This window comes from Meriones unguiculatus, chromosome 2, assembly GCF_030254825.1.
Source record: "Meriones unguiculatus strain TT.TT164.6M chromosome 2, Bangor_MerUng_6.1, whole genome shotgun sequence".
NCBI classification, from domain to species: domain Eukaryota; kingdom Metazoa; phylum Chordata; class Mammalia; order Rodentia; family Muridae; genus Meriones; species Meriones unguiculatus.
In genome coordinates, this window is record NC_083350.1 from 26,742,152 (window position 1) to 26,754,152 (window position 12,001).

The 12,001-nt window shown below is 40.1% G+C and overlaps 1 protein-coding gene across 4 annotated transcripts in view; it reads right to left on the reverse strand.

Annotated features, from left to right (window-relative positions):
- Positions 1-12,001, reverse strand: part of Htr4 (5-hydroxytryptamine receptor 4) — a 182,138-nt gene that overhangs the window by 65,363 nt on the left and 104,774 nt on the right. For all 4 annotated transcript variants that reach the window (XM_060377191.1, XM_060377193.1, XM_060377194.1 and 1 more), the window contains exon 6: positions 6,550-7,118. In XM_060377191.1, the coding sequence (XP_060233174.1) occupies positions 6,550-7,118 (569 nt within the window). The remainder of the gene's footprint in view (positions 1-6,549; positions 7,119-12,001) is intronic.

Genomic DNA, 12,001 nt, shown 5'->3' on the forward strand with positions numbered 1-12,001 from the left:
CTATGAATGGATGAGGCTGGGGGAGACAAAAACATCAAATGAGGAAGGGGATAGAAGTGGGGTAAGGCAAGGACAGATTAAAAACAACAGTCCAATCGAGGGGTCATATGGAAACTCAATTCAGTAGAAGCTTCTTAAAATGTATACATATATAAAATAAATTTAAATGAAATCACGAAATAACAGGGGAGACACAGCCCCAGCTAGACAACTCTAGCCACCAAATAAAACCTCCGGTTCTGGAAATGGCTTACATCTAATTGAGTTGTTAGCCAAAAGGGCCCAATGGAAACCATAAACAACCCAGGCTATTGCCAAGGCTATTGGTTGCTCACCGCAAACTCACAGTAAGGCCTTATTGCTGAAGACAGCATGAATATAACTCATTGACCATGGTTAATGAGTCAAGCTGGTGCCTGTCTGGAGCCTTCACCTTACTAAATAGTGTTCATGGTACTAGAAGATACTCCACACACTACCAGAGGAGAAAGGTAAACACCAGCCCAGTCACACACCTTTGAATCTACAGCAATGACTTGTCTGCAAGGTACGCTGGCGTGACACTGGCACAAAGCTTGTGGGAATTTCTGATTGGATTTAAGATGCTCTACATGAGATGGAACCCATACCTGACACTGCTCAGGTGGCCAGGAACCTGTGACAAGATAGGCCAGGGACCCAGGAGAAATCTAAATGCTATCGGTCTGCTAAAGCAGTGATTCTCAACAAGTGGGTCGCGACCCCTTAGGGGTTGCCTAAGACCACTGTGAAAACACAGATATCTACACTGTGATCCAGAACAGCAGCAAAATTATACCTATGAAGTAGCAACAAAAATAATTTTATGATTGTGGCTTACAACGACATGAGGAACTATATTAAAGAGTCACAGCATTAGGAAGGATGAGAGCCACTGTGCTAAAGGAAAATAGAAGGAAAATGACTCCTAACAACATTCTGTTGTACTCATAGATCAGTGCTTGCTCAGCCGTTATCAGAGAAGCTTCCTCCTGCAGTAGATGGGGAACAAGAACAGAGACCCACAAAGGAACAAAGTGCAGAGGGTGAAAAACCTTGGAACACTCAATCCTAAATGGGACATCTCCATCACATCCCTCCCCTCAGAGCTCAGAGCTCATGAAGCTCTGGAAGAGGAGGTGGAAAGTTTGGAAGAATGAGAGGGGATAAAACACTAAATAAAAACCAAATAATCCAATTTAAAAATGGGGTACAGAGCTAAACAGAATTCTTAACAGAGGAATGTCAAATGGTTGAGAAACATTTAAAGAAATGCTCACTGTCCTTAGCCATCAGGGAAATGCCAATCAAAATGACTGAGATTCTATCCTACACCCATCAGAATGTCTAAGATCAAAAACACAAGTGACAGCACATACTGCAGAGGATGTGAAGAAAGGGGAACCCTCCTCCATTGCTGGTGGGAGTGTAAACTTGTACAACCACTGTTGGAAATCAATCTGAAGCTTTCTTAGAAAATTGGGAAACAGCTCTACCTCAAGATCCACCTGTACTATTGCTGGGTATATATCTGAAAGATTCTCTCCCACACAACAAGGACATTTGCTCAGCTATGTTCATACCAGTTTTATTCACAATAGCCAGAATCTGGAAACAACCTAGATGTCCCTCAACTGAAGAATGGATACAGAAATTGTGACACTAAGGAAATAAGGCCTTCCAAACACAGCAGGATGGACACACATACAAACGCAGAGTCTGTGGCTGCATGCTCAGGCCCTGCACGTGCCTCAGATTGAGAGGGGAAGCAGACGGAAGCCCTCAATTCTATTGCAGAAATTGCCTCCAATTGATAATCAAGCACAAAGAAAAAAAATGTAGTTTTCTCCAGTAGTCTCACTAGGTATACAAACCAACGTTAAGGATCTAAAGCAAACTAAGTACCATTTTTGGAGATTCCTCACCTCTTGATGCTTTGTCTGGGCATTGCTCTTGCTTTCTTTTCTTCATTACATGTCTTTCAAATATATGTTATATGTTCCACTTTGTGTTTTTTTTTTGGGGGGGGGTTTCTCTATGTGGGAATGTGTGTATCTCTGGGTCTATATGTGTTTCTTGTGCTTTTTTCATTGGTCTTTTTCTTCTGGTTGTTCCTAGTCAAGTTTGTTTGTTTTTATTTTATGTTATTTACTATTACAAGATGCCTGTTTGTAAGAGGGGGATCATAGATTTGGGTGGGTGGGAAGCAGGGGAGGATCTGGAAGTAGTTGGGGGAGGGGAATTGTAACCAGAGTACAGTATGTTATATGAAAAATAATTTATTTTCAGTTTTACCAGAAGGCAACTAAGTGGTATGAGCATCTTAAGTGAAATCATCATTAGAGAACCAGCCCTAAAGGCAGTATTTAGTACAGCAAACCAGCCCTTTCATGGGGGCAGTTGGACTGTTGCTCTTCTCTGAAACGCTCTCTTGGAAAAGCATCATTAGTAAGACTTGTTTAGCTCCTAGCCACAGTTTTTCCAGAATGAGGGCGGCCTGGTTGTCCCTGCATTCAAACGCATTCTGTTTCACATGGTTGCTCTTTGTGGGTATCAGAAGTTTCAGCTTCTATTTTATTTACAAATATGTGAGTAAATTATTTCAAACAATAGCTATGTAGGGACCCATCAATAAAGGCAACCCGGCCAGGTGTGGTGATGCATGCCTGTAATACCAGCACTCAGGGAGGCAGAGGTAGGCAGAGCGCTGTGAGTTTGAGGCTAGCTAGGGCTACACATTGAAACCCTGTCTCGAACAACAACAGCAACAACAAGTCAACCCATTCCAAGCACTCCAAGAGGTATAGTAGGGCTGTTTCCTTCCAACAGTCATTTCCTTTAATTTTTGGGTTACGATACTTCTTAAGAGTGTTTACTCCACCCTCAGTCACAAACAATATGATATTATACCTCTTCTCCCATCAAGGTTCAAGGTCCATTTTGGAGAGGGGACAGAAAGGTTGTGAGGACCAGAGGATCAGGGAGCAGCCGCACCTTCTGGACATGATAAGATTGCTGCACTAAGAAACTCACACGGCTGGTTGTGGAAGCTTGCACAAGATCGACAGTCAGCATTCAGCTTCGGGGCGAGAAGGTCTCATTAGTACCCTGCTCTAGCTGAGGAGCCATCAGCAGTTGAGGGATGCCAGGGAGGAGGGACAGTCAGTTTTATTTAAGGGTGTGGCCCCTGCTAGGTTAAACACACTCCAGTGGATGGCCCCGCATTCAGGAGTGTATGAACAGCATGAATTGTATCAGAGGATTATTAAGAAAAAGAGAAGATACAAAGTTGGAAGGGTATGATGACTAATAGAGGGTTCTTGAAGGAGGCGGGGGAAGAGAAGAGGTGACTGTGACCGAAATATGTGGTTTGCATGTATGAAACTATTAAAGAAATAATAAGACTATTCTGTAGCATCCTTTTGTATTTAAAAATATATGTAATTTAAACTTTTCCCAAAATAATCATTTGTAGCTAGTGGATACCATGCCAGCCAATGAGACCGTCATTCTTTTGCCTTGTTTCACATGAGTAAAAAGACTGGGAAGTAGTTCCTAAGAGGCAAAATCAAGACTAAAATTCAAACCTTGTTATTACTAAAAGCAACGGTATTTGCATGCTGTCTGGTGGTATTTCTGTGTGTCTATGAACATACTTCTAAGGAAAATTTACTACATTTTAAAATGAGTAGTACATTTTAAAAGAGTACTAATTTTTAAAAAAAGGTTCAACATGATAAATCATCTGGGAAATGCAAGTTACATGGGTGTTTCTAATTAACAAAATAATTAAAAATGATATTTGCCACTGGTAAATGATATGAATAATTTTTCACACCCATTGATACAAATAATTATTCATGCAGTGTTGTAGGAGGTCCATTTTTATGGTAAATGTGTTATTAAAATGCATGTTAAAAACATTTCAGCTTTGGTGCTATCTGAAATGCCAGCATATGCACAAAGAAATGTGTTGAAGGGCATTAAAATAGTGTAGTTTTCTGAAATCCCTGAAACGCCTACAAGTCTAGGAGTAGAAAAGAAATAATATGTTTACAAAAAATGAACGTGTCTGTCTACACATTCTTCAGTGGAATTATGTCCAAATACATTACTGTTAAAGAATAAAACACAAAATCCAGAAACCAGAAAAGTACGTATATAACAGTGCCACTTATATAAAATGATGGGGAAAGTTATGATTTCATGGTTTTAAGAATGTGTGTAAAAACACTGAAAAAAGATAACTGGAGATGGAGTAGTCAATGAAAGGTGGTTTCTGTTTTGTCATTTTAGTTCTATATGCGTTGAATTGGTTCACTGGCATTCTGCATGTGAGATCTTTAAGGCAATGCTGATTTTTACACACTACATTAAGTTAAAACACTTGATCTGAAGAACTAATTTTGTTCATGCAGTCATCGATGGCTTACATTCCTATGTGTCTTAGACACTGGGTCCTTGCTTTGGAGCTGTGAACTAAACAGGTAGATTCTTGCACCTGCAGAATTTACCTACAGTGGACACCGTTTAGAAATAGTTGTATTTTCTTTGCATAGACTTCTCTGATTTTCATAGGATTCTCTTCCCCACAGAACAACTCTAAGCAACTTCCTGCTCTCCCAACTCCGTGAAGAAGTAGAAGGAGGACCAAACGGAGGGTACATTCATAGCCCTCTCAAACAGTCTCCTTAACAACCATTCACAGGTGACCAAGGGTCAGTGAAGAACAGTACAAAATCAGTAAAAAGGAACTTTTGCCAGCTGTCTCAGCAGTGTCCAAGTCTTTTCTACGGCAGCACCTGAGCTAGAAAGCCACCCACCTCAGAAACGACCAGCTTAGCAACGTGTTGCTGGAAGCACACACTGTGGCAGGTTACCGACAGCCTGCACTCAGGCAACTGCTAGCTTAAATAGCTAAAGCTCCTAGCACCCACACACAAGTTCTGCACACATTCTGCAGTTGGATTTTTTCTTCTGGTGGCACTCCCTCCCATAATAACGAAGAGAATGCCAAACTGTCAGAGTATCCTTTGAGGCCCTTCCACCAGCTGTGACTCCAACACTGCGTTAGGCTTCCACTGCAAGTCTGCCCACACTGGTGCCTTCAGATTGAATTCATACTTCTGAGAAGCCTCGGAGAACCATTGTTTATACATCATAGCAATTTGAGTTTGCTCCTCTTCTCTCTGGCATACAAATGAAAACCCCTCAAGTCTCAGCTGCTAGGACAACTTCATACTGGCATCATCAGAAAAAGAGAGGTGCTTGACTCAAAGAAGGAAGGCTTCTTCAAAAATCTAGATAGCTCTCAGAGCAAAGGACAGTATATTATTGAGAATCTTCGCCACAGGATGAAGGTTCTGCACCTGCAACTTGTTCTCACAGCTGAGAACAATTCAAGCTCACACCTAAGGGCTGTGTGTGGAACAATGCATTATGACACCAAACTTGAGTGTCCCTTCCACCTCCAACAGCCTGTGTGACCTAGGTAATTACCTTGAACATGAACATTTAGCTCCAGGGTACTCCCACCGCCAACAGCCTTGTGTGACCTTGCCTTGGTAAGTCCCTACCACCCAAGTGCTCTTTGATATCCCTCTTCCTTTCTTATGCTGCTCTGTCTGCCTGAATGGCTTTTCTAGTCCCTCTTCCTTATCTCAACTTCTCACAAATTGCTGTTCTGTGAAGTCTGCCCTGAATGCCCAATCAGTGTTCTTCCTGCTCATACCACTATTGTAGGTCCTCAAATGCTGCTATATAAATTGTTACATTGCAGTACTGCTACGCATGTATTATTCAGTTCATTTTAGTTTCATCATCTTTTAGGCTTTTAGGCAAGACACAACAACCACTAGCTTAACTAATGTTAACAGGATTGCCAGTACTGTGAGCATACTATGTATCAATCTCTGTAAACACATTATCTCTCATTGTCACAAAACCTAATTAGAATGGTAGTAATGTCATGGGACATTTTTATGGTTGATGAAAAGTAAATGCAAGAATGATTACAAAGGTGGTTAGGAGGGCACGGGGAGAGTTAAAATCAAGTCTTTCCTGCTTTTTAAAAGACCATGCTTTCAGTGGCTGCCTAAAATAGAATCTGTGAATAGTGATTCACAACACTGCTCTCTCTAAGTGCTTACTGAGCTCAAGCTTGCACTATGTGTGCCACAGACACTGGCTCATTTGATGCTCACAAATGCCCTGACATCTACATACAGTGGTTATAATTCCAATTTTTTAAAAAGTGCAATGAAGGCTTAGAATTGTTAGTGATCAAAGGTCATTAACTTAGTCACTAGCCAAGGTCAAAGAACTTAACCTTGATATCGATATGAATGCAAGTCAATCAAAGTCCTGAGTCCTTACTCACTAATTAATTCCGTGGTTAGATGGCAGAGTGGACTTGGATCGTTGAAAGCACTGTCAACATTTTCAGTAATAACACTGTAGAGGAAAACTGGATCACAAACCCCTTCTGAGCAATGCCAACCGACCCACCTGATCCCCTCCGTAAACACTCACCTTAGCACATGTGTGGATCCATTAATGGTTGTGGTTGAACAGGGGACAGTCTGACCCAGAATAGAGGGCCTTTTGTAGCGTTCATCATCACAGCAGAGGATGATGAGGAAGGCACGCCTGAAAGACTTATTCAAGAAGGCATAGAGAAAAGGGTTCAAGCCTGAATTGATATAGCCGAGCCAGAGGAAAGCAGTCCACACCTTCTCGGGAACAGTATAGTCTATGAAAGGGTCCACAATATTGGTGACAAAGAAGGGGGCCCAGCAGAAACAGAAGCAGCCCATGATGACGCATAAAGTCTTGGCTGCCTTGGTCTCGGTCCGCATGCGATGCGTATTGTGCTGGTCAGTTGGCTGGGGCCTGCTTTCACAGGTGGCTCCTGCCCGTTGTAACATCTGGATCTGCTTGGCGTGCTCCTTAGCAGTGACGTAAATACGGTAATAGGCCAGCACCATGAGGAGAAATGGAATGTAGAAAGCCACCACGGAGCAGGTGACGGCGTAGGGCTTGTTGACCATGAAGACACAGCATGTAGAATTAGAGTTGTGGTTGAATTTCCTTTTCTCTATCTGAGAATGGGGGCGGGGGGAGAGAGAAAACGAGGGTGGGAAGGTGAATGAGGAGGAAACAGTGGGAAAAAAATAGCAAAAAGTGAGGAAAACATAGGAAAGGAAACAATGGGAAAAGATGAGAAAGAGAAGATAAAGGAAGAGGGAAAGAGTGAAAAAAGGGGGAAAAAGAAGATTTATCATTAATTTTTTTATTTTTCTTACAAATTCATAGCATATAGGGTTTTCATGACAGAAAAAGAACATGTCCCAGACTGTTAAGAGCTTGTCTGTGTGAGGTCTCAGAAAGAAAAAGAAACTGTAGCCAGAAATCATTCTCAGTTCTATCAATTCTTTCTTCCTTGTCTGACAGTGAATAACACATGAATATCCCTTAATAAGAAGTCTTAGATCAATACCATCAAATATGTTTATGTTATCTGCAGATTTTTGAGCTTCATCTAGATCAATTGCATTAAGATCTCTTAATTTCATCATTGTAGTCACTTTTTAATATAATAAGTTTGTTAATGTTTGAAAATGTCACCCTATATCATTTTAAACTCACATCTTTGAGGGATTCTGGGCTTTTTCTAGACTTGTTTCTTTGCTTAATGAATGTACTGATGAAGGTTTTTCCCACTTAGAAAATACAGCATTGAAGCATTGACATAGAGAGCAAGAGAGGCTTAGAGCTTGAGAGGAAGAAAATGTAGGTGTTTTACAATCATGGAAGATATAACACAGTAGTTGCCCAGTTGTCCATTTGCCCATAGTTTTACCTACCAAGGTTTTCGTTAACTGTGGTGAGCCAGTACCAAAATTCGTGTAAATAAGCAAGCCTAAGTTTTGAATTGTATGCCATTCTGAGTAACATTAAAGAAATTCTACACCACCCTCTGTCTCACATAGAAGTGAATCTGTCCATCAGGTCTGCGTTATATACATCAGACAACCATTAATTACCTAGTGGCCTTCTCAGTCATCTGAATGACTATTGAGGTACTTATATTCAAGTAGCCTTATTATACTTAACAATGGCCCAAAGTACAAGCTTAGTGCAATTTTACGGAGGCATATAGTTGTGATTGTTCTACATTATTGCAATTATTGTTATTGATCTTTTTCAGTGCCTAACTTACAAATTGGATTTTACCATATGTGTCTATAGGGAAAACATTGTGTGTATATGTAGAGGTTTCAGGAATGCCTAGTGTTTTTGAAAGGCATCATCTACTGAATAAAGGCATGTGTATCCATGACTCCTATTTTCTACTGAATCCACTCCATTTAGCTCTTATTCCTAGACATTCCATTCAAACCACCATTGCCAAAGTTGCAAAAGCCCTCCACAAATTTAACACTTACTTTGAATGAGCGATTTAATGTATTGATACACCTGAGCCTTCAAGCCGTCCTTACGAATACATACTTTGTTGAAGTGAAACAGAGTCTTCTGAAATTTAAATGTATATGGCGAATGAATTTTATAAAGTAAAAATATATATGGAGTCATCACACAAATCAATGTGTAGACTATTAATGGCCTCCTTCATGTCTTCCCAAAGCCTCCTCCATCATAGCCATGTATTTTGTTGATGCAGTACCTGTGGTTCTCAATGGGCTGTATCAATTAATATTTGCCACTCAGCTAGGAACATTCCAGTAATTCCACATCCTCATCAGCACTTGTTATTGTCTATACATACTTATGCCTCATTGTGGGTTTGTTTAAGGTTTATTGAAAGTGCTACTCATTTCCTTGATACTCATCTCTCTCCCCATTTTTCTCTCCCTCTTCCTCCCTCCTCCCTCCCTCCTTCCCTCCCTCTGTGTTCATATGTTAGTTCCTTGAGAATTTTATGCAGTGTGTTTTGATAATATTCATCCTTCCTCTCCCAAGTCTTTCCAGATCACCCTTCTTCCTTTTTCACCCAAGGTTGTGCCTTTTTATTTTCTATCAAGACCAGTTTTTGTTTTCAAAGTACACTTGGATTGTAGTCTTCCACTGGAGCACAGCAAACTTGTCAGGGGCTACACTCTTAGGAAAAATTGGCCCTTCCTCTCCCAAAAGCCAACAATGGCCAGTAGCTTCACTGCTAGGAGGGACTTCATGCCTAACTCCCTGTTCAGTGGTCTGACCCTAACACTGTTTATGCAATGGCCCCTGAGTCTTCGAAGGGGAAAGTATAGTACATATGTTCTATTCAGCATTTTATACTCCTTGATTCTCTGCACCTTGGCTAGTTGTGGGTCTACTGCAAACAGAAGTGTCTCTGAGGAAGGCTGAGAGATACCTTAATCTGTAAGAATTAGGAGATAGTTTAATACTATATCCACTTAGCAGAATAAAGGCAGTAGGATCTTTTCCAGGGTCTTTAATCTGTCTAGCCATAGGCTCTTGGCCTGAAAATAGTGATAGCTGTGTGTTTCATCTTCAGAAGGGGGCCCTAAATTCATTAAGAAAACAGTTGGTTATTCCCACAAGATTCATGTCATTATTTGTGCCAGTGGTTACGTCTTTCTAAGCCAGTCATTTTTACAGCTCAGTATGAATGATGATTACATCTCTTGTCTTGTAGCATATATAACATCTCCCAATACTGTGAAAGCTACCCAGTAGAGATGAAGGTCAGTACCAGCTTGATTTCTCCCTGTTCCATGACTCCAGTGTGTGGTGTCTTCAGCAACAATGTCTTGCTGTCCAGTTCTATACGGTAACCAGGATGTTTGGAAGTAGCCTGTAGTGTGTGAGCCTCTTGGCAAAACGCACTGCCCAACAAGTCAGTCTTGAACAGTGTCTTGGCATCCTTGTCTATATGGTTTGAACATATTGACATGCATTTCTTGGGAAAGGGGGGAGGAGTTTCTGTTCCTAGTCCCGATTAGTGCTTTGGTTTGTCCTCTAAGAACAGATAAGAATGGAGAGCTGCTTCCCAGCTTCTGTCAGCCTGAATTCTTGCAATTGTGTCTTCAGGTTGAATCCATGTCAGCCTTCCTTTTTTTATTGTTTTTTGTTTTGTTTTGTTTTCACGCCAGTCTTCTTAAGCTCAGTATATCCTGTTCTCTGAGCTCTGTTTCAGGTTTATCTCACCTCACCTGACTAACTAGACTTTTAAATCAAATACAATAAAGCAGAATAAAGTCTAAATTAATCAGGGGTGCTCACATTGAAAATATGGTTCTACCACACGTTTCCAGACATCTAGAAGTCAATTACCACTTTTCCATTTGTCTTGGGAAATCATTATGCAGGTAATTTCTCCTTAATACACATTTATATAGGCCTTTTTTAAATAGATCTATATTCTGTAGATGTTCACTGTTGAAATTATATATTGCAGATTCTTGGTTTATATATCTATTTATTGCCTTCTTATTAGTATCAGGTAATTGAAGTTTTAATCGTAGGACCCTGTAGCTTCAGTTACTATCATTGTGGCCCATTAAGAAATCCTTATCGCTCATGATAAAAATATTGTCATATCTACCACTTAAAGGCACTTTCTCATATTTTGGCACATCTTTGTTGTGCTAATTTTCACACTGAGAATTCTTCAGCCCACTTGGGATTAATTTTTCCATAAGATAGTGTTTTTGCTATTGCTGAGATAAAACACCATGATGAAAAGCATCTTGGGAAGAAAGTGTTTATTGCTTCTTAAAACTAGCTGGTCACCCTCTGTCCCTGAAAGAAGTCATGGGAGGAACTCAAGGTGGGAGCCTGGAAGCTAGAAGTGAAGCAGGAGCCGAGGAGGGGTGCTGCTTACTGGCTTGCACCCTGTGGCTTGCTCAGCCTGCTTTCTTATTTATACACAGCCTAGGGATGCCAGCGTCCACAGTGATCTGGGCCTTTCATATCACACATTAGCCAAGGCAGTACCCCACAGTCTTGCCTATAAGCATGTCAATCTTATGGAGGCATTTTCCCAATTATGATTCCCTCTTCTCAGCTATGATATTTTTTTTGTCAAGTTGACAAAAATCAAGCAGCATATGTATGGAGTAGGAGAGAGATTCTGTTTACCATATGGATAGCCAGTTGATCTAGCACCATGTACTGAAAACACAGTTTTACTGCAACATAGCTTGACTATATCAGGAAACTGTAACTACATGGCTCTCTGCTTGAATTTCCTATATTGCTCTCAAAGCTTTTCTCTCTATGCACCATGCCATTTTGATTTTTAAAATTTCATTAAATTTTGATTGGCAACAAAAATGATTGAATTGTGGATCTCTAAAAACTGCGATGCCTATTCTTACATCTCAGTAGTCCCATATAATATTTACAAATAACATTAACTTTCAAAAACATCTTCAAGGATTTTTTTTTATCTTTTTAAAAAAATTAGATTGGGGAAATTGATATCATTGCAATTGGTGAACACAGTTTCTTTCCCTTTATACATTTAAAAGTCTATTTCAGTACTGTAACTTTCTGCATAAATATCTTAAAGCTATCTTATTGTATTTATTTCTATATTTTCATTTACTGGATTTATTTTATGTGTGTTTTGTCTGCTTATTTGTATTTGCACCACATGCTTGGTGCCTGTATCAGTCGGAAGACAATGTCAGAACCCCTGGAACTGGAGTTACAGATGGTTGTGAGCAATCATGTGGGTGCAGGAAATCAAATCTGGTTCCTTTGAAAGCAGCAAGTGCTCCTAACCACTGAGAAATATCTCCAACCCCTGTATTTTCCCCATTGTTTGTGATACTGTACTAAAACTATTTTTTTCCAAAATTTTTGTTGCTTGTATCATGAACTCAGTGAGGATTTGTTTTTAATACTGGAATATGTCTAGCAACTTTAATAAATTACCTATTGTTTTATCTCTACATTATTTTAAACTTTCTCAATAAATACTCATGTAATTTCCAAATAATGAGTTTCATTA